This window comes from Psammomys obesus, unplaced genomic scaffold (assembly GCF_907164565.1).
Source record: "Psammomys obesus unplaced genomic scaffold, mPsaObe1.curated_primary_1811, whole genome shotgun sequence".
Classification (NCBI taxonomy): Eukaryota; Metazoa; Chordata; class Mammalia; order Rodentia; family Muridae; genus Psammomys; species Psammomys obesus.
Genome location: NW_026594263.1, coordinates 949,160 through 977,145, shown reverse-complemented (window position 1 = coordinate 977,145; position 27,986 = coordinate 949,160). Strand labels below are relative to the sequence as shown.

The window sequence follows — 27,986 nt, the reverse complement described above, 5'->3', positions numbered from 1 at the left end:
TGCTTTTGTTTTTGTTTTACTTTTTCTAGTTCTTAAAATTAAGTTTTGATCTTACAGCTTTAAGACATTCTAGTTTAAATGCGTGAAAATGTACTTAGTCGGAGAGATAATAAGAATATTCTGCTCCATAAGATATTTAATATGAACTCAGAATTGGCACACTATTTTCAGAAGCCCTATATTTTATTTTGACATCAAATAAACTGACAACTTTATACATTTGTTTCTTCTCTATTTCCTTTAAAACATACATACAAATCCTACCTTTCTCTAGCTATTGCTTACCAGTGACTGGTTTAAAAGAAACCATCAGTAACTAGACTATTCATAGTTGGCATCCGTGGTCAGTAGTAAAGAGTTCAGTGTGATTTGAGAGTTCTGTACTTTCTTCTTCAGTGTTTTTTTTTTTTTTATGCTTTATATCTTAGTAGACTCAGAGCTGTGTTGGTTTTTTTTTTTTTAAAGAAAATTTGTGCTCTTTTGCTTTTCCGCCTTTCTAATGAATGGTATGCTAAAGAATTATACACACCATTAGCCGTTCCTATTCATAGGAGTGACTTTATTACTTGATAGTCACATTTTGTTCATTTTCTGGCCGGATCCTTTCATCATGATGCTCCTGAGGAGGAAAAGCATATTCATGGAACTCAAAGGTTGTCACGTAACTAGGCATTTTAGAGAAAATGTTATCTCCGAGGAAAATAGCTTATTTGCTTCTAAGAAGGTGGGAACAATTTTTAATAAATTATATGATTGAGTTTCTATGCTGGTTACCTCTCAACAGTTATTGTCAAAATAAATGTAGGGAAATAATGGTACAAATAACCCCAAACACAATTTTTATATCTGGAGAGACAAAAGTCCCTACACATTGATGACAAAATGACTTGTAATAGGTACTCAGGTTTGAATTCATCTTTCTTCTGAGGCACACATTTATCTTCCTAATGTTGTGTGCTCAAGTTATTATGAAAATACAGTTATTGTGTACATCTCCTTCACTTAATAGTTGCTTCATTTTAGGGAACTGGTGTGGTGTTGTAGTGTCTAAATTTCCTCAGCTACAGAATCGTGATCACAATTCCCTCCTACGAATTATTAAAGCTAAAAAAGTTTAGATTCAGTACATTTTCCCCTTTATTAGTCTCTGTTTACAGGAGATTCAAAAGTTTGAGTGATAGACTCTTGTGGTCTGAAGTGTCTTACTGTCATTATTGATCCTAGATCATGGTCCTACTACCCAAAATGTTCCTAGGGTCAATAAATGACATTCGATAGTTAATTCGCATGTTGATAAATAAGATAAATGTATGGTATGATTTGTAAAATTGAAATTCAATTTATGTTCAATTTCTTGCTCAGCTGAAAAGGTTTCATAATTACCCTGGATTTGCTGATCCTCACTCAGCACTTCACACTAAATTGAATTAGATAAGGTAATTTATGCAGAGAGTCTTTAGTGAATTTATTTTAAAAATTATTTTGATGTCCCACCTAGCGGAACCAGCAGAAGTGTAGAAATGTGGCAAGAGATGAAACCATGCATTCGGAGCTAGCAGAGTCTAGCGGGAACCCACACTCAGTGAGCTATTTTCTTTCCCTCTAGCAATTTAGTTAACTTAAGAAGCTTTAGATTGTACAGCTGGGCCGAGAACATCTGCCCATTTCCAATAGCCCTCACAGTGATCTGGGATGATTTCTCCAGGCCTAGTTGCTTTTCTGCAGAAGGCGTTTTACCATTAATTATTTTCCTTTGAATAAGTGTACTTCTGTTGAGGCATCCAAGATAGAATTGTAAACTGGAATCAACATGAAAAGCTATAATTGACTTAGTTTAAATTGTCCCTTGGAGACAGAAAGGCTAGAAAAAGGAATAGCATGGAAAAAGTGACGCCACAAGACAGACAGATTTTTCCACCTGATAGCCACAGATAAGGAGCACGGGCTTTTATAGGAAAATACTATACTATTATAGGAAAATACTGATCTGTACAGGGAAATCAAAGTGTGCCATTGTCCTGTTTATCAAAATGTCATAGGACTGGTTAGAAAAACATAATGGAAATATTCCCGATAAAAGAATGTAAGAGGACCTAAATAAAGTAATAAATATAATTTTAATATATAACTTGCAAAATTGGGAAAATTAAACGAGTAAGAATTCCTACCAACCCAAATATGCAGAAAGGATAAAAGGTACACTTAAAATGGTAATTTAAAACGATGGCTTGGAAAATGATAAATAAATAAATAACAACCAAAAGAAAAAGCAGTAAGGCAACACTAATATCAGACAAAATATGATTTAATGCAGCTTAGCAATAAATAGATACTTCATATTAATGAAAGGGAAAACAGTTACCAAAAGAGTCATCGGGACAAGTTTCACTGTAGGCCCTCATGGTACGGTTTTTACACCCATACATTAAATAAAGAGCAATGGAATTATACAGGGAAATTGACAATTTCTAATGATGGTGGATAACTTCGAAAAACACCTTTATCAGAAACTAGTTGAGTAAAGCCAATTTCAGAATACTCGTTAAGATCGACATTAGTTGGAAGGGAAATAATCTTTGATTAACAATTTTTAGTGGCAAAAGTCAATTTTCAACTCCAAATGTAATGATTTGGAGAAGATTTTCTACCCCAAATTTCTAAAGTAGAAACAATTTAAAGGTGAATGCTATAATTTCATAGAAAGTTGTTTCACTTACTTGCAAAAAATAGGTAGTCTGTGGTTGCAAAAGCACCTTTTGGGGGTTACCGAAACACTCCCTTCTTTTTCATTTATTTATTTTTGTTTAAGCACTTTACAGCCTGATACCAGACCCCTTCCCTCTCTCCATTCAGTCCTGCCCTCTCCCCAATCTCCATTCTACTCCTTTTAAGAGAAGGGGAGGTAGTCCTTAAAGGACACCAACCCACACTGGTACCTCAAGTCACAGTAGGACTAGGTGCATCCTCTCCCACTGAGGTCAGACAAGGCAATCAAGCTATGGGAAAATGACTCAGTGGTAGGTAACAGAGTCAGAGATCGACACTACTCCCATTGTTAGGGAACCCGCATGAAGAACAAGCTGCACATCTGCTACATGTGTAGGGGCTAGACCCAGCCCATGCATGTTCTTTGGTTGGTGGTTCAGTCTCTGTGAGCCCCCATGGGCTGGGTAAGTTTACTTTGCAGGTCTTCTTGAGGTGTCCTTGACCCCTCTGGCTCCCTCTATCTTTCCTTCCACTCTCCCACAAAACTCCCCATGCTCCTCTTATTGTTTGGCTGTGGGTCTCTGCGTCTGTTTCTATCAGCTGCTGGATGAAGCCGCTCAGAAGGAAGTTATGCTAGACTCCTGTCTGCGAGCATAGCAGAGTATCATTAACAACAAACACTGTCTTTTCATTTTCAATGTGTATTGCAGCTACCAGAGACAGTACATAAATCTGAAAGTGTTTGTTAATTTGTACTCTAAGACTCAGTGACAGTGGTTCATGCCTGAGATCCCAGCATCAGGAGGCTGAGATAGAAGGATTGCCATGAACTCAAACACAGCCTGGGAATACATCATTAGGTGCCAAGGCAGCCTAGGGTGAAGAGTGAGACCTTGCAGAAAAACATATCAAAATTCTGCAATAAGATCAGCATCAGGATTGACAACACTGAGTTTTTCTGTCATTTTTTTTTTGTAATTTTATCATAGATGGCTGGATTTTATGACCATAAGTAGGATCTATAAATATAAAAGCATATAATTAAATGCTATAAAATATCTAATATAATTTATGGCAGCATAGCACTTGAGCCCCCAAAGAGTAGTACATTCGGGGATGTAAAATGAAATATAGTACTAAGTGCTATTACTCTGCTCATTGCACCTTCCTGCTCTGTGCCTTATGAGATGGATTTATTCCACTTGGAATCACCAAAGGGAGATGACACTTTAAAAGTTGTAGGAAGTCTAGATGACTTTTAAAAGAAGCATATAGTAACTAACACATTCACTACCGTCCTTTAGAGTTGTCGTCTTCCTCTCAACCCCATGATGGCAATACTCAATTGTAAGAAGTATGTACTGCTGCTTCACATTTTAACCTCAGAAAGGGTAATGAGAGTGTGTGGTGTACCGGCGGTAGTCTTGATGTCGTAATCCTCCTTGTGCACACAGGTAATGTGAAAATCTCTAGGATCAAAGTCTGCATGATGGGCAGCTGGGGTAAAAACCTCTGAGATTCTAGGAATGGCTTTTGACTCCTAGGAAGCAGCTATTGTGGGAAGTGAGTGGAGCATATGTTGACTAGATTAATTATCAGGATACTAAAATGGGGGACAAAAGAAGGCTAGCTTATGTATTTGTGGAATTGGTTAGAAATATATAGCAAAATGATTTCCAGACGTTTTTTTAAAGCTACTTCAAGTTGAAGAAACTTTTTAAAATTTATTTTTTTTAATTACAGTTTATTTACTTTGTATCCCAGCTGTAGCCCCTCCTCATTCCTTCCCAGTCCCACCCTCGCTCCCTCATGTCCTCCCTGGCCCTCTCTAAGTCCACTGATAGGGGAGGTCCTCCTCCCCTTCCCTCTGCACTCTTTAAGGAGTCAAAGTGCATTTCATGGAGTTTCATCACTCTTTCAGTCTATCCAGAAGTTTTGGGTTTAAGTGGGGAACGAGGTGGAGTTTTGTCTCAGTCTTGATTACTAAATGATCGTCTACGTTTTTTTGCTCACCTCATCTGTGTGCTCAGTTTATTCAGATCAACAGTACAATTTCACTTACCTGTCACTGGTAAGAACATTGATTTTTAAATTGTTATCAAAATGAAAGAATAACAGCAACAGGGACCTGATACTGATACTTTAGTTTTGCTATTTGGACAAAATAACTTTATTCTCTAGATTAAAGAATATTTTTGTAATATTTTAAATGCAATGACTATTTAGTTACTTTTCCATTCTTTTTGCTTTTATAATTGTCTCTTGTTTGGATAAATGTATGCATACTGGCATACATTTAAATAGTATATTTGTATACATGTATAACAATTATGATGGAAAATACTGAGTGTGTACTGTACATGAGTATGCATGTACACATGTATAAATGGCTTTTGTAGCTAAGGATTTTTTAATCTGTTTAATATTTTGTATAAACTTAGCTTTTTTAATTTTTTATTTTTATTAATTACACTTTATTCACTTTGTATCTCCCCATAAGTCCCTCACTCCTCCCTTCCCGATCCCACCCTCTCTCCCCCTTCTTCACGCATGCCCCTCCCCCAGTCCACTGATAGGGAAGGTCCTCCTCTCCTTCCTTCTGATCTTAGTCTATCATATCTCATCAGGAGTGGCTGCATTGTCATCTTCTGTGGCCTGCTAAGGCTGCTCCCCACTTGGGGGGGGGTGATCAAAGAGCAGGCCAATCAGATTATGTCAGAAACTTTGCTTTTAATAACAATTGTGTATAATAAAAACATGAAAAGTTCCACAAAAAAGAAGGAGGAGAAATACTGCTTCAGTCAGGCACCATGGTACATAATTGTAATCCCAATACTAAGGAGACAGGATAGGAGAATTTCAAGTTTAAAGCCAGCCTGAGCTGCATAGTGAGACCCTGTTTCAAAGTGAGGTGGGAAGGGAAAGGAGGAGGAGAAAGAGGAGGAGGAGAAGAGGAACAGAGAGGAGGAGGAGAAAATGTAGATGAATTAATATCTTCATCTGTTTGTGACAGAGTACCAATAAATTTGAGGTGAAAATTGGATTATATGTGTGGTTACTTAGGCTTTTTGTTTTGTTTTGTTTTCGTATCATTTTCCCTCATTTTCTTTCCTATCATCTCCTCATATTCCCTCCCCTTTCCTTCGTTCCCTTACTCTCAAACTCTCTTCTTGACTTCTCTGCTCTTTTGAAGCAAGCTATCATTATGTAGCCCAGGCTAGCATTTAACTTGTGAGCATCCTACCTCTACCAGATCTGGGATTACAGGCATGTGCTACCATAGCTGACTTTTTACTTGGTTCCTATATGTTTGATAAAAATCAATGAGAACATCTTTTAGAAAAATTAAAAAGTCAAGTGACTTAAAGTGTGTTCCCTGTACGGAAGTGTTTGTGTGGCCCCTTTTCCCTATTTTTTACTATCTCTTTCATTTCCGGTTACCCTGTCACTCTGTGTTCTGGCAGTCTTTTGCTGCTTTTCTTGTCCAGTTCAGTGACTTTATGTTTTTCCAGTTATGTGAAGCTATCATTTAAATCTATCTCTTGAAATGTTTTCAGTGCTAAGGATTTCAAGCTTAGGGCTAGGCTAGATCTCTGCCTCAAATAGTCTCTTCCTTCCTTCCTTCCTTCCTTCCTTCCTTCCTTCCTTCCTTCCTTCCTTCCTTCCTTTCTTTCTTTCTTTCTTTCTTTCTTTCTTTCTTTTTCTTTTTTTATAGTCAGGGTTTCTCTGTGTAGCCTTGGCTATCCTGGATTTGCTTTGTAGACCAGTCTGGCCTCAAACTCACAGCGATCTGCCTGTCTCTGCCTCCAGAGTGCTGAGATTAAAGATATGTGCCACTACCACTTGTCCTGAATGTTTCTTTAACAACTTCATGTTTGCTTGAAGTTTCCAGATCACAAAGGCATATTTGACTTGGGCTTTCTAAGCATGTCTACTGGACCAGCTTGAGAGCTGTCTTATTGCTCTTTTTTTGCTCTCGCATAGACTGTGCCCAGGTTTAAATTCTACCAGGTCTATGCTGATTGACAGGGCTCTGGTATTCACCCTGTGATCTCAAATTGTTCTCCAGCCATCACTGAGTTTCCAGCTAATAAGGCACATATCTCATTTGTACTAAGCTGTTTCACCTTGTGTTCAAAATAAATAACTCCACATCTGTGTGATACCCATACCCAAACGATAGTCTCTTCTTGGAAAAAAAAAAACAACTTTGTTCTATATTTTAAAATGTGTCATTCAGTATTTTAAACTTGTATTTCTAGGGTTCTTGAGTAAGAGGAAGTGATTCCACATTGGCTTCCATCCAAAATATTCACTTAGAAGTCTCACTAAGGTCTCTCTCTCTCTCTCTCTTACTCATTTTAGGGTCTGAGGCCAGGAGCAGGTTTAATTTAGGAGGAGCTGGTACCTCCTCCAGGTGGGTTTGCTTTTGACTTGGCAGTGACAGCATTCACCATTTCAACCACATGGTTTACTTTTGCTCCCTCTGGTTCTCATTTTGAAAAGCTGTCCAGCCATTTTCTACCACCCTGCGTCCAGCTCCATAGATGGCAGGAATGTGCCTCCAGCGGTATCAACTCCTACCTTAGAAACTGCATCCCCTCAGGGTGAGAGCAAAACAGCTTGTGGTTTTTCTCATGGCTATGGAAGCTTCATCTTTAGAAACAGACTTTAAGGTTATAGCACGGAAGAATATGGCATGTTTAACATTTGGAATTGAGCCACTCATTTCCAAGATAGTCTTAGAAACTGACATCCTCTCAAAAACGAGGCACAGAACACACATTGAATTCTGATCTGTGTATCCCCTGCATTTATTGTGAGCCATCAAAGGATTCTGAGTTTTAGAAATGATCTTATGAGTTTAGATATGATCTCATGCAGAAATGGAGTTGCTTACACAGTAACCCTCTAAAAAGAAAGCCTTATCATCATTTTAATCACCTTGATTCTGCAGATGCATTTCAGAATTAATGACTTTTTTTTTTTTTTTGAGGCAGCATTTCATGTTGTATCCCTGGCTGGCCTGAGACTCATAATAATTCTTCTGACTCAGTCTTCTGAAGGCACATCCCTCTCTGCCTAAATGAATTTTGGGGAGATACTCATTCAGTGTCTTCTAGATAAACACAGTTGGATCTGTATCATTCAGTAGTACCTGATGGCCTGATGAGCGCGGGAATATTCTCCTTGCCATACTCCTTGATCCCATTATAGTAATGGCACATTTTCTTAGGAGTAATGTAAATACAGAAGCACTTTGAATATGCATTCAGTGTTTCTAGAAATTATATCAAGTGAATGCTTCTTGTGATCTTTGATTTTCTTTCTAAAACTAAAACTTGTCTTGTTTAATAAACTGCAGAAAACAAACAGGTAAGGCCTATTATCTGCCAGAATGAATGTTTTATGAATTACCTTTTTTTTTTTTTTGAGATAGGGTTTTGCTATGTAGCCCTGACATATTTAAGCTAAGTTGGCACTGAAATTGCAGCAATTTTCTACTTCTGTCTCTTGAACGCTGGAATTGCAAGTGTATGTATATACACCTTGCTTCTAAACTGCTTTTGTATGAAAACATTGTGGTATATTCTTGCTGGAATATTATGTCTAGAACTGACATTTTTCATACCATACATGGGATACCAGTTGATAAATATCTATCCCTGTCACTATAAGGATATCTTTCTTGCTATGCCTTTTTGTAGAGGCATCAACTTTTTTCCTACCCCCACTCACTAGGCCTAGTAATCATCAATCTGTTCTATATCAATGATTGTCATTTTAAAATGGTTATGTATTTTAATCTTTGGCAATGTGCATAATTATATACACTAAACTGTATAGTATATAATCTTTAGGGAATGACTTTTTTTACTCTCTATAATAATTCCCTGATTGTTGTGTATATAAATTCTTTGTTCATTTTTATTGCTGTGTACTATTCTATCATGAAGATGCATTGTAGTTTAACCATTTGTTCATTTTTACACAGTATCTGGGTAATTTATAAAGAATGTTTTTCCTTCAATTATGAAAACTGAGAGATCTAGTAGGTATCTGATAAAGGCTTTCATGCTGTGTTATCCTTGGGAAAATGGTACAATAATGAGCATGAGAAGAGAGGGAGGGTGTCAAGCTCATCTTGTCTTAAAGGACCTTTCTTAGAAAAAAATGATATTAAACCACTAATAGAACAGATCTAATGACATATTTATGGGGCCATCTCTGGGTTCTCTTCAGGTATTAATTTTTAATACATAAATTTTAGGGGCTACGTTTCAAATGATACCATCCCTTCTTTCTATTACAAATAAAGCTTCTATGAATATTTTTGTACATTTTTCAGAAGTAACTTTCATTTCTGTAGGATAAATGCCCAGGAATGTAATTGCTGGGTCATATGGTAGTTGCATATTCAGTTTTACAAGAAACTGCCAAACTGTTTCCAGGTTGGCTTTGCCATTTTGCATACTCACTAACAATATGTGTGTGGTCCAGTTTCTCTGCATTGTCACTATCATTTGGTGTTATCTTTCTTTTTAAATTTTATTCCCTTGTAGATAATGATACCATATTGCAGCTTTAATTCGCAATTTCCCCGATGGCTAATGAGACTGAGTATCTTTTCCAATGTTAATGTCTCATCTATATAAGTTGTCTTTCTTCAGCCAGGATAAAAAAAAAAAAAAAAAAAAAAAAAAAAAGCAATGTATTAGTTTTATTGCTCTCCTTGCGGAGTTCCTGCCCCCTCCAGGTCTTCCTATCTACCCCTTCTTTCATAATATTCCCTCCACTCTGCCCAAAGTTTGGCTATGGGTCTCAGCCTCTGCTTTGATACCCTGCTGGGTAGAGTCTTTCAGAGGCCCTCTGTGGCAGCTGATCATCTTACCCAGTGTTGTCCTTCCTTAGCTTCTTTAGTTGTACACACTTTAGTATCTGGGCCCAGGGGTCTTTTCTGAGACTGAAACTCCAACCAAAGACCATGCATGGAGATAACCTAGAACCCCTGCAGGGATGTAGCCCATGGCAGCTCAGTCTCCAAGTGGGATTCATAGTAATGGGAACAGGAACTGTCTCTGACATGAGCTAAGTGACCAGCTCTTTGATCAACAACCCCCTGACAGGGTGCACCCTTATCAGGCCACAGAAGAAGACAATGCAAACAGTCCTGATGAGACCTGATAGGCTAGGGTCAGATAGAGGGAGGAGGACCTCCCCTATCAGTGGACTGAGTGAGAGGCATGGGAGAAGAAGAGGGAGGGAGGGCAAGATTGGGAGGGGAGGAGGTAAGGAGCTACAGCTGAGATACAAAGTGAATAAACTGTAATAAATTAAAAAAAATGTAAAAGCAATGTATTGTTACATGGATCCTTTTGTATAGGAACTTGGTTTTAGTACATAATGTGATTTTATAAAAAACAGAAGTGCCATAAATCTCTGCATCTGCTTTGATACCCTGCAGGGTAAGGCCCTTCAGAGGCCGTCTATGGCAGGCTCAACTTTTGGGCAGAGTGCAGGGAATCTTATGAAAGAAGTGGGAAATAGTAAGACCTGGAGAGGATAGGAGCTCCACAAGGAGAGCAACAGAACCAAAAAATCTGGGCAAAAGGGTCTTTTCTGAGACTGATACTCCAACCAAGGACCATGTATGGAGATAACCTAGAACCTCTGCACAGATGTAGCCCATGGCAGCTCAGTGTCCAAGTGGGTCCCATAGTAATGGCAACAGGGACTGTCTCTGACATGAACTCATTGACTGGCCTTTGATCACCTCCCCCCTGAGGGAGAAGCAGCCTTACTAGGCCACAGAGGAAGACAATGCAACCACTCCTGATGAGACCTAATAGACTAGGATCAGATGGAAGGAAAAGAAGACCTCCTCTACCAGTGGACTTGGGGAGGGGCCTGTGTGGAGAAGGGGGAAGGAGGGAGGGAGGGACTGGGGGGGGGGGATGAGGGAGGGAGCTGCAGGTGGGATACAAAGTGAATAAAGTGTAATTAATAAAAATTTAAAAAGTGAAAAAAAAACCAGAAGTGCTGCTCAATTGGATTTTTTTTACATTTATTTATTCATTCATTTTATTTGTGTATGTGTGTGTGTGTCCCTATATATGTGCATCTTTGTGTGTGTGATTATGTGTAGGTGTGTTTGTTTAGGTGTATTATATACATGTGTACATGTTTGAGTGTAACAGTCTACATGTGCCACCGTTTGTGTGTAGAAGTCACAGTACAACTTCAAGTGTCGTTATTTCCACCCTGTTTTGAGGCAATGCTATATATGCTATTCTAGCTAGGCTGTAAGCTTAGGGTCAGTACTCCCTGTTTCATCTCACTTCAGAGTACTAAAATTACAGACACACACCACGCATTTGGCTTTTACATGGGTTCTGATAGCCACACTCATGTTATTAGGTCTGTGTAACGAGCATTTTTACCCACTGACGTGATCTCCAGCATTTTTAATTTAAATTTTACTGATATGTTTTAAGAATCGGAAGTTTATATCACTGAATTTTTCAATCGTTTTTGTCTTTAATGTCATTGATTTCTGTCTTGTGCTTTCTCCTGCTTGCCTTGGGTTTGTTTTGACATTTCTTGAGTTGGTAGCTTATACCATTGGTTATGCTTTCCTTGTCTTTTGATGTCCACATTTTTTACCACAGATTTGTCTGCCAGTCTGCTTTGTTTCTCCTAAATTTACATAGGATGTATTTTAATTTTCTTTCAATTCAGCACATTTTTAATTTCTTCCTTTTGGAACCACCATTTATTTAAAGTGTGTTTGGTTTCCAAATGTTTGAAAAATTTTGTTGTCTTTTGTTATTGATTTCTTTTAGTTACAATTTTTATTACTTCTTAAAATTAGCAAGCAAAGTACTGAGTTTCATTATAGTGTTTTCCAAACATACTTTGTTCTTGTTAATCCTCTTCTTCCACTGCCCTCTCCTGCCCTCCTGCCCTCTCTGATGACTCACTTCCTCTTCCCAAAGGCCCCTTCTCTACACTCCTGTTATGTGTAGTCCCCTAACCTCCTCTTCCCTAATAAAACCATTTTCTCTTTTTATTGTTTTTTTTTTCTAGTTTAATGATGTAGATGCCTAGTTTGATTTGATTGCAATTGGAGAGCACACACACTCTGTGTGTGTTTCTGTGTGTGTGTGTGTGTGTGTTTTAATTCTTCAAAATAATTTGTTGACATTTATTTTGTACCCCCCGAATATGATCTATCTTGGTGTTGTTTCCACTGTGGCAATTGAATGTATTCCATTATGGGGCAAAGTGTTTTACAAACATCAATTAGATATTGATGGTTCATGATATTTTTTTTTTTAGTTCTTTTGTTATCTTTGCTAACATTGTAGTTTTAGGAGCTGGTAAGAGACAGGTGCTGAAGTCTCCATGTTGGACATTTTCTCCTGCCATATTATCAGTTTCTGTTTTTGTGTTTTTTAGAGCTCCATTATTTGTTGCATTAATAAGAATGCTAGATGCCTTAGAGGTTTGACCCTTAATTATTAGGTAAACGTCCCTTCTATCTATGGTAATTTCATTTACTCTGAAGTTTACTTATATAATAATGTTATGCTGAATCTTTCTGTCCATTGATTAATGTTGTATGGCACACATCTTTTTATCCTTTCTTCTTAGCCTGCTGATGTAATAGTTTTTAAATAAATTGCTTTTTATTTTTTTATCATTTATTACAATTTATTCAATTTGTATCCGGCTGTGGCTCCCTTCCTCAACTCTTCCCAAACACAACCTCCTTCCTTCTTCTTTCCCTATGCTCCTCCTCTAGTCCACTGATAAGGAAGTTCCTCCTCCCCTTCCATCTGACCCAAACTATCAGGTCTCATCAGGACTGGTTGCATTGTCTTCCTCCATGGCCTGATTAGTCTGCACCCCCAGGGGGAGGTTATCAGAGATAAAATGAATTTCTTATACACATAGTAGACATAGCTGCTCATGGCTTTTAAATCCTTCTATCAAGCTCTCTTTTAATTGGTATGCATGGATCACTTAACATATTTTGTAATTATTGTTATATTTGGGCATAAATCTGATATTTCGACTTTTTATTAGTATATGTTTTTTGAAATAGGGGGGCTTGTTTTGCAGGTCAGGCTGCAGTGGAATTCATAATTCTTCTGCTTCAACAGTAATAAAAATGGCATGGTACTGGCATAGAAACAGACTGGTAGATCAATGGAATCAAATCAAAGACCCAGAAATAAACCCATACACCTATGGAAACTTAATTTTTGACAAAGAAGCTAAAACCATACCATGGAGAAAAGACAGCATCTTCAACAAATGGTACTAGTCTAACTGGTTGTCTAAATGTAGAAAAATGCAAATAGACACTTATTTATCACCCTGCACAAAAGTAAAGTCCAAATGGATCAAAGACCTCAACATAAAACCAGACACACAGATTTTCTTCTTTCTGTTAGAAGAAAAAGTGGGAAAGAGCCTTGAACTCATTGGCACAGGAGACAACTTCCTGAACAGAACACCAACAGCACAGACTCTGAGATCAACAATCAATAAATGAGACCTCATGAAACTGAAAAGCTTCTGTAAAGCAAAGGACACTCATTAGAACAAATGACGGCCTACAGACTGGAAAAAGATCTTCACCAACCCTACATTTGACATAGGGCTAATATCAAGAATATATAAAGAACACAAGAAGTTAAACACTAACAAAGCAAGTAGTCCAATTAAAAAATGAAGTACAGAGCTAAACAGAGAATTCTCAACAGAGGAATAAAGAATGGCAGAGAAACACTGAAATTGTACCTCACACCCATCAGAATGGCTAAGATCTCCTGGGCACATATATGAAAGATGATAAACCATACAACAAGGACATTTGCTCTGCTATGTTCATAGCAACTTTATTTGTAATAGCTAGACTTTGGAAACAACACAGATGTCCCTCAAATGAAGAATGGATGCAGAAATTGTGGTACATTTACACATTGTAATACTACTCAGCAATTTCAAGGAAGGAATGATCATCATGAGTGAGGTAACCCAGAAGCAGAAAGTCACAAATGGAATATACTCACTTTTAAGTGGACATTAGCCATATAACTTCAGATAAACATACTAAAATCTATAGTCCTAAAGAAGCTAACCAACAAGGAAGACACTAGAGAAGAGGCTGAAACTTCACTCAGAAGGCCAAACAGGATAGACATCAGAAGTAGTAGAAGACAAGAAACAGGACAGGAGCTTTCCACAGGGGGCCTGTCAAAGACTCTACACCTCAGGGTATGGAAGGTGATAATGAGACTCATAGCCAAACTTTGGGCAGAGTACAGGAAACCTTAAGAGGGAGATAGAAAGACCTGGAGGGCACAGGAACTACACAAAGAGACCAACAGAGCCAAAAAACCTGGACCCAGCAGGCCCCTCAGAGATCAATACTTCAACCAGAGACCATGCATAGAGTTCTAGAACCTCTTGCTCAGTCTCCAAGTGGGTTCCCTAGTAAAGGGGACAGGAGCTATCTCTGACATGAACTCAGTGGCTGGCTCTTTGATCAACTTCCCCCAGTAGGGGTGCAGCCTTGCCAGGCCACAGAGGAAGATGATGCATCCAGCCTTGATGAGACTTGATAGGCTAGAGTCAGATAGAAGGGGAGGAGGTCCTCCCTTATCAGTGGATTAAGGAAGAGGCATATGGGGGAGAAAATGGAGGGTGGGTGGGACTGAGAGGAGAAGGAGGGGGGCTACGGCCAAAATACAAAGTGAAGAAATTGTAATAAATAAATAAATAAACAAACATTCTCCTGCTTCAGTACTAGGATGAAAGATGCGTGCCACCATACCTGACTTTGGTTTCTTTTTTATTTTATAAGCTGTGGTTTCATTTTAGATTAATTTTTCTTTCCTTTTTATATTTTCAGACAGTCTCATATATCCAAGGCTGGCCTTGAATTCACTGTGTATCTGAGACTAGCTGTGAAGTCGTGATCATCCTGCCTCCATCTCCCAAGTGCTGGTATTACAAATGTGTGCCACCACACTCTTTTTCATTTGTTCTTCTTTCCCATTTCTGTTTTTCTCCCCATTCCCAGGATTTCTCATTGCTATTTGGTTATTTTAAAATTTGATTTAAACTTTTCTATATTGCTTTAAAATTTTCACAGTTGACTTAGCTTGTTCTTTGATAATTTCATATATGTATATAATGCATTCTGATTGCTTTCTTTCTCCCCCACTTGTTGGTTTCTTCCTATTATTACCAACCCTTACTCTTCACTCCCAGTCTCTTTTCCAGATTCATGGTTTTTGGTGTTGTTTTGTGATTCATTCAGTTTAATCAGGACTATCTGTGTGACCACTGGATTAGAACCGTTAACTGGAACCTGCTGGGGTTACCAATGGTACACAACTAATGGAAGTGACTCCTTCCCTGCCTGCATCTATCAGGAACAAATAGTGGTGCGATGAGTGTTAGGCTCCTTTCTCTATCCATTCCTGACACTTGGTGGGCCCATTCTTGCGTAAGCCTCATTGCAGGCATCCACAGGTGCTGGGGGTAGGAGATCATGATTGCAATGGCTGTGTCTTGATATCATAGAAGATAGCATTTAGCAGCCATTTTCTCTGTTCTCTGGCTCTTAACATTCTTTGTTTTGTCTCCACTTCTGCAGTGTTCTCTGAGCCTTACTGGTGATGACGTAAGTGTCTTGTTTTAGGCTGAGCATTCACTTAAGCTGTATCTTGTGCAGCCATGAGACTCTGTGTTTACTGACAATTATTGGAAAGAAAGGCTTCGCTAAGGCTGAGAGTGGCATTTGTCTGTGGGCATAAAAATATTTAGAAGGCAGTGTGATGCTATGTCAATTTAGCTAAACAACAGTATCCCCTCCCCCAGGGACTGTTATCTCCTACACTGTGAGGGTCGACCAGGTTTTTTGTTTTATGCAAAGGCTTTTAAAAATAATATATATCATGTACAGATAATATATATAATTTTGTATTTTGATCATATCCACTCACCATTTCTCCTTTCCACCTCGCCATACCCCTACACCATGACACCCTCCCAACTTAATCTCTATTCTTATGTCCCACTAAGTCTACTTGGTGCTGCCCACATACACATGGCAAATGAGCAACCTACCAGTAGCAACATCCTTAAGGAAAATGATTCTTTGTCTCCCATAAGCTACCAATAGCACCACAACTATGGGTGCAGCCTCATGTAGCCCTCCCCCATTCATGCTGGACTGTTGACTGGCTTCATCTTGGCCAGGTCTTATGTAGGTAACCACTGCTACCATGAGTTCACAAGTGCAATAAACGTGTCCTATTCCAAAGATAGCATCTCACAGCACTCCTCCCCATCCTTCAGATCTTACATTCTTTCTGCCCCTTCTCCAGTGGTGCTCAATGAATGCTGAAGACTGGGAGGTTAATATAGATGTCCCATTTAGGGCTAACCTGTTATAAATTTCTCCATTGACTGCTGCCCACTATCAAATGAAGATTCTCTGACCAGGGTTTAAGAGCAGCCCAGATCTTTGGGTATAAATATTTAGAAGGAAGATTGATAATATGACCACTTAAGAGCATAACAATATTAGGTGCCTCCACTTGAACTTACGACCTCTTAAGACATGGGCTTTTGACTAGGTGTACAGTACCAGACATGAATTTCCTCTATGGGACAAACATCAAATCTAATCAGAAAGTGGTGAGCTACCCCCATATGTCATACCACTATTGCACACTGAGCATGTCTTGCTTCATATGTTGGTATTGCAGGATTCAGAGTCCAGTGCTGGGTAAGACCACTGATATTTTTTCTTCTTCTAGTATAAGTAGCACTTTCTGGCACTATGAAAGCTACCCAGCAAGGAGGGTAGCTTGAGATGGTCTTGGTCTTGGTCAGCTTGAGATGGATTTCCTTATGTCCTTCAACCAAAGTGTATGGTGTCTTCAGCAGTAGTTATGGTGGGCAGCCAAGAACAAAGGCCTTCCTGATACTGAGATTTTTGTTTGGTAACTTGTGTCTTCTGGGAACAGCATTGTTCACCCATTTATGCTACCACCGTTCAAACTCCTTTTTGTTTCCCCCAAGTCCAGAGTGCCAACTATTACAAGGGTTGGTAGAGCCGACCCTTCAAACTATTTTTCAAAATGATTCTATTTTGTAAATAATTAACAAACTGTTAGATTTCCATAAGTCTTCTTAGTTTGATCAGCTGGCTTCCTATCCCCTCTTCCCCAATATCCTTAAGCCCCATTAATTCTTAAACCTTTGATCTTCAGTATCCCTGCATCTTCTTACATATGACATGTATTCTATTATCCCTATTACATTTTAATTGGGATGCATGATAGTAGGTTTCCATATAACTTTTCCATTCACCCTTCATTTTGTTTAACCCTCCCACTGCTCCCTTGTTTCCCCCATGTTCTCTCCATTTTCCCCCATTTGAGCCTTTCCACTCTCAGTATTCCATCTTTACTTGTATTTTGCTTGTATTATACTTTCCCTTCTTCATTAATGTATCCCTTACAATTGGTTGCTTTATAATTTCCTGAGTTCATCACGAAACAATTGAGAGCTCTGATGCACATATAAGAGAGAACATGTAACATTTGTCCTTCTGGGCCTGGATGACATCACTCAGTATAATTTTTCCAGTACTATCCATTTCTCTGAAAATGTTGTTTACTTTTTATATCTAAGCCATATTCCATTGTGTATACTGCATTTCCATTGTCCATTTATCAGTTGATGGATGTGGTGGTTTAAATTAAAATGGCCCCCATAGCCTCACAGGGAGTGGCAGTATTAGGAAGTGCCACATTGTTGGAGTAGGTGTGGCCTTATTGGAGGATGTCTCTGGGGTAAGGCTTTGAGGTGTCAGATGCACAAGCAGGACCAGTTTCATTTTCTTGATGTCTTAATGATCCAGATGTAGAACTCTCAGCTGCTTCTCCAGCACCTTGTCTGCCTGCATGCCATCATGCTTCCAGCAATGACAATGGACTAAACCTCTGAAATGTACGCCAGCCCCAATTAAGTGTCTTCCTCTATAAGAGATGTTGTGGGCATGGTGTCTCTTCACAGAAATGGAAACCCTAGCTAAGACAATGGATATACAAATTAATTCAGTTTCCTAGCTTGTGACTGATGCAGCAGTGAACATGGAGGTGTAGGTGACTTGTTAGTAGGACATAAAGGCCTTTGATTATATACCCAGGAGCGGCATGTATTGAGTAGAGTTCAATAAATTTCCTATGTTGTCCAGGACAGTCTTCCTTAACAAAATATAATCAGACCCAAAATATCAATAGTGCCAAGTTAAGAAATCCTACTGTAGTTATAATTAGAGAAAAGAAGGTTTTGTGTCTTAAACCCTTTTCTATTTTAGAGTAAGATTCATTTAACTTAAAAGTAAGTCATATTAAGTGGTATTTGCTTCCTTAGTAATCTTTTGGTATGTGATTTAAGGACAGGCACTGAAATTATGCCTGTATTGGAGATAAATGATTAGGATTTTAAAAATATGGGCATAAATCAAGAAGAAATTTAATTAGAGCGAGTGAAGTAGTTTCAGTAATACAGCCATCTACAAAATAAATAATATAAAAATCAATATCTTCACCATGTTTAGGCAATAGTTGTTGGGAAATACAGCTGAGAAAAGGCCCATTTACAATTTCAGCCAAAATTATGAAATACCCAGAAATAAACTTTTGAAAAAACTACAAACTTAGTGAGACATATAAAAGCTACACCTAAGAATGAACAGGACCACTGTATTCACAGACTTGATAATATCAAAAGAAATTTACTACTAAATTAATTTATAAATCTAATGCAATTCTGGTGAAGTGATGGTTGTTCTTTGGGAAGAAGGAAAGGAGCATAAAACTTGAAAAGATTCTAAAATTCAAATGGAAGAATAAATGCATGAGACCTGCCATTCTTGATGTTTTCTTAGTCAAGAAATGGTAGAGTGCTTTTGGGAAAATAGGCATAAGTTGGTGATCTTTCTATAAGTTTAAATGGTATATAATGTGAAAATAAATAATTCTAGGGCCATAATAATTGAGCTTGTATTATGTAACAGGCAGAGGAAGAAAAATAATCGGTGAAATATTTTAAGCCACAGAAATAAACCCGTGTGTATGAAGGTAGCATTTCAAATCCATAGGGGAAGAGAGTGAAATAATGAATAAATGAATTGTAATAGCTGGCTAACTGTTGTTTGCTTAAAATATTAATCATAAGAAATACTGCATGAATTAAAGATAGAAAATAGAGTACATAAATATTTTAAAGGTGTAGGTGAATTTGAAACTGTGTAAGTAATATTTCCCATAGTGGCTGTAAGAACATGTACTTATTTCTAATTTGTAAATAATTCAGGCAAACAGTATCAAAATAAAGCTATAAATACTACAAATATATGTACCATACCCTTGTGCACTGCAGCCGTCTTTGTTTTCTATACCCAGCTAACCACTGTCACAGTGTTCTTCCTTCCAGAGACTTCCAGTGACAAAGAAAACCCCTGTGTTCTTAGACTTCCACCTTTAGAAATTATGATTATTATAGTTGTTATGTGTGTGTGTGTGTGTGTGTGTGTGTGTGTGTGTGTGTGTGTGTGTAAGAGAGAGGGGGGGCTGAGGAAGGGAGGGAGAGAGAGAGAGAGAGATGGGGTTAGCACACATGTCATGGCTTATATGGAGTTTAGAGAACATTTCTTGAGTCCATTCTCTCCTTCTGCCTTTAAATGGGTTCCGAGGGTCAGAACCCAGGTTCTCAGGCTTGCATCATCTTGTGGCCCTGAGATGTACCAGCAGCTTCAGCCTTCCATCGGTTTTTAGACGTAGATAATATGTTTTGTATACTAGTGTGCACCTTGTTTTTCAACTTGTAAATTTTATAGTATACTTATTTAAACCATTTTGAGTTCATTTGACATCATTGAGAGATTCTTTAGTATCTTTTTAATATCATCATAGTATTCCATGATCCAGACATACTAAAAATGTGTACATCCACTCCCTTGGTGATTGATATATTAGTTTGCTGTTTTGCCAATACAAGTAGTAATGTAGTACATGTCATTTTATTACATTTATTTATTGTTCATGTACTTTTGTGTGCTGTGGCACCTCTGTGGAGGAGAAAAGAGGACAACTTAGGGGAGTCCATTCTGTCCTTCCATCAAGTGCCTCACCCCATCATGTGGAACCTGGATACAGATTTCAGGTCTTAGGCTTGGTGGCCAGCATGGCAACCATTTTCACCAGCTTAAACACCTTTCTGGCCCTGGATATCATCTTATGTGACACTTCACAAGTACACATTAACATCTTACATGTTTATTGTGATAAAATATATACTAAAAAAATAGTCTGGGCAGTGATGCCACATGCCTGTGATCCTAGCACTCAGAGAGGGAGATGCAGGGGGATCTCTGTGAGTTTGAGACCAGCCTGGTCTACAAAGCGAGTCCAGGGCAGCCAGGACTACACAGAGAAACCCTTTCTCAAAAGAACCAAAAACCAAAATAAAACAAAGCAAAAACAACAACAAAAAACCCAACAAACAAAAAACATCAGCACTTTAAGTGTAAAGTTAGTCACTTGTAGGTAGTTTTGTCACATAAAGTGCATTCTTTATGGATAAATTTTAGAAGCATTTCTATTACAAATAATAGATGCATTTTAATATTTATAACATTGACCATCTATTTTCCACAGAAACCACGCCATTTTACATTCTCATTAGAAATTCATGGGGCTGTGTGTTTTATTTTTTCTTGATGTCCTTTATTGAGTGTGTTAGTTTTTGAGTTCTTGTCATCTGTTATGTGAAATTGCTCTCAATGTAAGGATAATTTGTAGTTTTCTTTTAAAAATAAGATTGAACACTTTTTCTTATGTTTAAGATAGAAAGACTTTGTAAATGTGATATGCAGACCTAGACTAGATCATAAAGGAAGAAAAAAGGATAGAAAGATTTGGCCACTTCTAGAGTAGTAACAAAATTAAAGGCCATTGACAAACTGGGGTGGGAGAATTTTTACAGCATATGGCAGAATAAATAGTCTTACTGTTTCATGTTATTAAAAAAAATCATTACGAAGAGTTGAAGATGTTCCCTTCTCTTTCTGGTTCGTTGAGTGTTTTTATCATGAAAAGGCAGTGCATTTTTGTCAAATGCTGTTTTTTTTTCCTTCTCCTGAGATGATAATGTGTATTTTAATAACAGTATAATTGACATATAATTCACATCATGGAATTCACTCTTTAAAATTGTACAATTCAGTGGTTTTTTAATATAGCCACAGAGTACATAACTATCACCAGCATGTAACTTGAGAACATTTTCATTATCCCTAAAAGAAACCCTGTAACCAGTTAGCAGTCACCCTCCATTAAACCCTCTCCCCCTCCATCCTGCAGCCCCTAGAAACCGCTAATAAACTTTTTGTCTATGGCTTTGCCTATTCTGGACGTTTCGTATAATTGAAATCATGTAACACTTTGCCTTTTGTGTCTTTTTTTCTTCATTTAGCTTACTAGTTCCAAGATTTTTTTTCATGGTATAGCATAGTTAAAGATTTCCTGACTCTTTAAATAATCTTTAAATAATCATAGTTTCATGGTATAGCATACTTAACTCTTCCTTGTTATCTCTGGTAGACTAGAGGACTGGGAGCCTGACTTCTTGCTGTCATAAAGCTACGTGTCAACTTTTAATTCTTGACCACCAAATACTCAGCTTCTAAGAGGAAATCCTTCAGCTGAAACTGCTTTATGTTCTGTTTCACATAAAGTCACTTCTTTGTGGGGGAGTTTGGGAGCTCTCTATTCTTAGGAGCAGCTGTTATCTCTGGGGCAAAAATCTTTATTTGAGGCAGTACATTGGGTGCCGGGCAGTGATAACAACCACTCATCTTGATGGCCTCTTCGCATGGGGAACTTAGAGCCGCAAATAAGCTTAGGCAAGGGAATCAGAGTGGAGTGATTGGATCTCTACTTTTCTCGGCCCTTTGTGTCATGGAGTGTCTGTCCTAGGCATGGGAACTGGCTAAAAGAAACATGTCCCTGAAGCTTTGGCTTTACTCACCAGGAATCTTGCCCTTCATATCCGTGTTGGTGGTGATGAGAATGCCGGCTGCTTGCCTTCTCATGGAAAGCTTGTCTCCCTTGATTGAGGGCCAAGGCCAGAGGGCATTCAGTCTTCTAAGCCATTCTTATCTGGAGTGTTACTTTTACAAAGTCAAGGAAGAGGATGGGAAGAAGACAGTGAGTTATGGCTCGTATGCCATATGAAGACCGTCACTGTTAGATCACTGACTTCTAACAGATGTTCTTGAAGAAATGTTCCTTCATTCACTGTATACCCTTAGAATAATTTCCAGCACTTTACAGTCTTTAAAAACCATGTTTACCAGTTTCAGATAGTTTCACAGGAGTTCTTATTGCTGACCTTCCGGGGAGGGGATGCTTCTCATCTGTTTACTGTTTCAACTGAGGTCGCTAGGAGGCTCTGAGCAGGCAGTACTGAAGAGCATTTTTAAAATAAGGCTTTTACTATTTCTTTTAATATAAGATATTTCATTTGTAGTACTTGCTTTTCCATTCTTTGTTTTTGTTCCCCTGTCTAAATGAATCTTGTACTGGTGTATTCTTTTTGGAGAATTATTTTCAGTCACTGCATTTTACTTATTACTCTGTTCTTAGGTTGCTTCCAGCATCTACTACCGTGGTCATCACCAACACTTCAAGGACTATGATGTTCTCTGGAATGTCACACTTTCCTGCCTACATGGCTTCCCAGGGACTTGCATGTAAGTTTTATTGATTTGAAAGAAATCACTCTTCTTTCCCATGAGCCCACTTAACTCCATTTCTCAAGAGAAGCTATAGATTTCCCGAATCTTTAATCACTATGCTTTAATTCATTTATGACCGTTGATGTCAGTAGTAGCTTTGCATAAAGCTCATTATCATGGCTTTAGCTGTGAGGCTTTATTTTTTTTTATTATTATTATTATCATGGTTAATGTCTTAGTTACCTTTAAATCACTGTGGTAAGACATTATGCCCAAGACAGCCTCTAGAAAAAAAGAGTCTGTAGGGGTTTGATTACAGTTTCAGAAGGTGAGAGTCCATGACCATCATGTCAGGGAGCATGATAATAGCAGGCACAGCACTGGAGCAGTAGCTGAGAGCTTACATCTGACCCACAACCACAAGACAGAGAAAGAGAGCTGAGAATGGCATTGGCTTTTGAAACCTCAAAACCCACTCCCAGGGACACACTTCCTCCAACTAGGGCACACCTCCTAATTCTTCTCAAACTATTCCACCAACTGAGAACCAAGTATTCAGTTATATAGGAGTCTATGGAGGGTAATCTCACTGAAGCCACCACATTAAATATGGTCTAAAATGATACATTTAGCATCTACTTCATTAACAATATGATGTTTTGAGATAACTATTAAGAAGAAGAAAGGGAGCTGGAGAGATGGCTCAGCCATTAAAGGCTAAGCTCACAACCATAAATATAAGAATAAGAAGGGAAGCTTTCCAAGTACACCTGAATGGAAAAAAATCCTTAATGTGTTTGTGACTAATCCAAAAAAGATAAGTGTTGGAACCTTGCTATAGTGAGTTCTTATGCACATGCCCAGTTCATGCTCTTTGTATTTTATCTTCTGGAACTCTGAGATTCATTGCTTCTTCTGGTACTAACTGAAATATTATTGCTACTCAAATATGCCAGAACTAGTTTACACCTTTAAAAATAATATGGAAAATAAATAAAAATACCAGACAGAAAAAGGTTACAAAGACAGAATCATAGCATTTGAATAAGACTGGAGATTCCTTTACATTTATGCTGACAGGTATTACTTCTTCCATGTCACTCAATGTTTGAGAATCAGATTCTGATCTACCCTGTCTAGATAGAGCTTTTTATGTCGGGTCCTCTCATAAGCCAGTGGCAAATGGGGCAGCTTCCTGGACTTCACATACTTATTGCTGGACAGCTGTACTATGAACCAGGATCAATAGACAAAGTTACCCGGAATAAAGAAGGAGTGCCTGAATCTTCCCTGAGCAGGAATGAAGTAGAAGAAGCTTTCTTAGGCTAGGCAGTCTATTTAGCAGGCACCATGATTTCTGTGTTTATGTTGTACAACCATTACCCTAAACATATTGCTAATTGGGAAAGCTACGCTAACATAAACCATTGTGTACAAGTAAAATTTGTATTACAAAATTCATGTTACATAAGAACCGCTGAATTGCAAGAATGTTTGAAACTACAGAGGATCAAGAAGAAGAAAATAATATATTTATTATATATTCCCAGTCTTCACCAGCCACAATTTTCTTGTATTGTTCTTTATATGCTTGGCATATAGTGAGGATCAATAGTGGCCTTGAAGTTATGAAAAGTAAGAGTAGATATCAGAAACAAACATAGAAAACATAGGACTTAAGCTGTGAAGTCTATTCAGATTTAATCTATAAGACAGCAAGGCATTGCAGAAAGAATATAACAACAAAAGAGTTGTAAAGGTGGTCAGGAATGTAAGCAAAATGTTTAAGAGGCTTTTGCTTGCAGGTTGTAAAAAAGGCATGCCCAGTGTTAGCTAAGAAGTACAGAAATAGCCACTTTTTTCCTATTGACAAGAATATACTTTCTTCAAAATCACTTTGGTAGGGCACTTTCACAAGACACATTAAGATTTAGAGCATGCCAGTCCGTTGATTTATTTCTTTTGTAGGAACTACTTTCTCAAGTATAGTCATGTTCTTATGCAAAATATGTACAAGGTTTCGTGTACATTGCAATATTTTTTTACATTGAAAGTTTAGTAGAACTTAGAGCAAGGAGGTCATCTGGGTCTGAAGTTCCCATATTTATGGGAAGAGTTTTGAAAACTGATAGAATTCCCCAAACGATTATAGAGCTTGTTAAGTTATGTTTTATATTTTAATGAATCTCTCCAGGAGTTTTAATTTTCAGCACGAAGGTTAATTTAGATGCCTGATGTGCAGTATATCACTTCATATTGCAATAATGTTGGGTTTAAATCCATGGCTTTGATTTCAAATTCTCACTAACAATTTTTTTTTTTAAAGAAAATCTCGAATGACTGAGGCGTTTTTTACTAACACCGTAAAATCTTCTCAACACTATCTATTTTGTTTTCTAGCTACAACTTCGACGTCTACAAGTACCACGGTTACCACCAATACCACCACCACAATGACAAGTGGCTTCAATCTGTATGTGAAAACTCCGGCATCACCTTGGGTTGATAACGCTGGCTTAGTCAGTGTGGCTTCTCTACCTGTTACCATGAGTGTAAAGTAAGCTTGTCTCTTTGGCATTTTGTGTTTGGTTTGATCACTTTAAAGACATAATTGCATAGGTAGCTTTAGACTGGTATTTTGTAAATCAGTTGTGGGAACAAGGAAAGGTTTTTTTTTTTTTTTTTTTTTTTTTAATGTTGCTCTGGAAGGCAAACAGTCAACAGGCTTCATACTGTTGTGATACAGTCTACTACTACATACAGTACTACTAACAGCTGTAATTTATGTGCAGTTTTTATGTTTAGCAAGATGGTAATACCTTAAAAATATCATATCATTTAACACTCACAATTATGCTATGAAATAAACACTATTTGGGGTCCTGTTTAATAGAAGACTGGAACACATAGAGATAAGGTAATCCTTTAATGGATGACAGAATCTTTCATTACAATAGGTTACAACCAGCTAGAATATTACCATTTGGCTGGAGAAATGGCTCAGTGGTGAAGAGCATTGGCTGCTCTTCCAGAGGACTTCGGTTCAATTCCCAGCACCCACATAGCAGCTTGCAACTGTCTGTAACTCCAGTTCCAGAGGATCTGACACCTTCACACAGATACACATGTAGTTAAAACACTAATGCCCATTAAATAAAAATAAATAGGACTCTTGCTAAAATGCTCAATTCCTATCCAGAAATGCAAAGAGGCTGGACATCAGAAGAAGGAGAAAAGAGCGAACAAGTCAGGAGCCTGAAACAGAGGACCTCTGAAAAGCTCTGCCCTGCAGACTATCAATGTAGATGCTGAGACTTATGGCCAACCTTTGGGCAGAGTGCAGGGAATCTTAGGAAAGAAGTGGAAAACAGTAAGATCTGGAGAGGACAGGAACTCCACAAGGAGAGCAACAGAACCAAAAAAATCTGAGCACAGGGGTCTTTCTTGAGACTGACATTCCAACCAAGGACTATGCATGGAGATAACCTAAGACCCCTGCACAGATGTAGCCCATGGCAGTTCAGTATCCAAGTGGGTTCCATTGTAATAGGCACAGGGACTGCCTCTGACATGAACTGATTGGCTTGCTCTTTAATTACCTCCCCCTGAGGGGGAAGCAGCATTACCAGACCACAGAAGAAGACAATGCAGCCACTCCTGATGAGACCTAATTGACTAGGATCAGAAGGAAGAAAAAGAAGTCCTCCCTATCAGTCAACTTGGGGAGGGGCATGCATGCAGAGGGTGGAGGAAGAGAGGGATTGGGGCGGGAGGAGGGAGAGAACCACAGGGGGGATACAAAGTGAATAAACTGTAATTAATATAGAAAAAAAAACAAAAAAAAACCCTTTTAAAAACAAATATTGACAGTGATTCAGTCAAGAGAGAGCTCAGTGGAGTGAGCTCAAGAGAAAGAGTGCTCAATAGAGCAGTCGCTGTTATTCCACAGGACTGGAATTTGGTCAGCACCTATATCAAGCTGCTCAGAATTGCCTAGAACTCCAGCTGCAGGGGTTCCAACACCCTCTTCTGATCTCCATGGACACCTGCACACAAGTACACATAAAAATAAAAGCAAATATTAAAAATATTCTTTTAAAAACTCATAGAACAGTTCGTCACCACAAGGGTTCCTCTTGGTGCCCTTTGATGAGCACATTTCTTCTTTTCTGGGTACTAATTAATCTGTTTTTCATTTCCGTATTCACAATAATTTAAAAATGATATACAGATGAACCATGACATTTGTGTCCTTTAAGAATTTGGCTTTTTGTTTTTGTTTTTTTTTTTTTTTTTTTTTTTAGATTTACTTATTATTCATACAACATTCTGCATTCACACCAGATCTTACTATAGATGGTTTTGAGCCACCATGTGGTTGCTGGGAATTGAACTCAAGACCTTTGGAAAAACAGTGAGTGTTCTTAACCTCTGAGCCATCTCTCCAGCCCTTTTGTTTTCATTTAGCATACTTCTTCAAGTTCCACCAGAAAGTTTGTTGCTCTCTCTCTCTCTCTCTCTCTCTCTCTGAGAGGTATTCTATTCTGGGTGTGATGTGGTTTGTTTAAGAATAGAAGTGTTAGGGCTGGAGAGATGGCTCAGTGGTTAAGAGCACTGTCTGCTCTTCTAAAGGACCCGGTTCAATTCCCAGCGCCCACATGACAGCTGACAACTGTACCACCAATTCCAAGGAATCTGAAACCTTCACAATAATACACATAAAATAAAATTAAATAAATTTTAAAAAATAAAAAAAAGAATATAAGTGTTGATAGGCATCAGATTGTTTCCATATTGGGGCTATGGAATGAACATGTGTGTACATGTGCTTTGATGAAACTAAGTCCTATGTATCTAGGGTAAATGTCCAGGGATATAGGTGCATGTCAGTGTGATATTTTTGTATTTAATATTTTTAGGTGCCAAACACTTTCTTAGAGTGACTATGGGTACCTTACAGTAGTGTGTGAGTTACCCAGATTGTCCATGTTTACTTGCTTGGTAGTGGCAATATGATACCTTTTATTATCTTTCTTACAGATGTGATCTTATGATAGTTTGCATTTTAATATCTAATGATGTACATTTTAATATCTAATGATGTACATATTTAATTATTCCTTGTATCTTCAAGAATTTAATACAATGTGCTTTGATCACATTCATCCTCTTTTCCAACTCCTCCCAGATCTACCCCAATCCTATTGGTCCAAGTTTGTGTTGTCCTTTCTTCTTTGATACACCCATCAAGACTTGTCCTAACCGTATATTATTGGATGTGTGGACTTCCTCTCCAGCTATACTCTTGATGAAAATGTACTGTCCCTTTCTCAGCAGTTTGGCTAAGGGTAGGACGTCATGCCTACCTACCCTTTCCATATTGGGGTTTGACTAGCTTGAGGTTGCACAGACCTCATGCATGTTGTCACACTGCTGTCCTTGTAGT

At 38.2% G+C, this 27,986-nt stretch overlaps 1 protein-coding gene across 1 annotated transcript in view; it reads left to right on the top strand.

Annotated features, from left to right (window-relative positions):
• Nup62cl (nucleoporin 62 C-terminal like) overlaps positions 1 to 27,986 on the top strand; it is a 64,941-nt gene that overhangs the window by 5,508 nt on the left and 31,447 nt on the right. Inside the window, exons 2-3 of the mRNA XM_055618376.1 lie at positions 22,449 to 22,555; positions 24,941 to 25,097. Of these exons, the coding sequence (XP_055474351.1) occupies positions 22,498 to 22,555; positions 24,941 to 25,097 (215 nt within the window). The 5' untranslated portion in view covers positions 22,449 to 22,497. The remainder of the gene's footprint in view (positions 1 to 22,448; positions 22,556 to 24,940; positions 25,098 to 27,986) is intronic.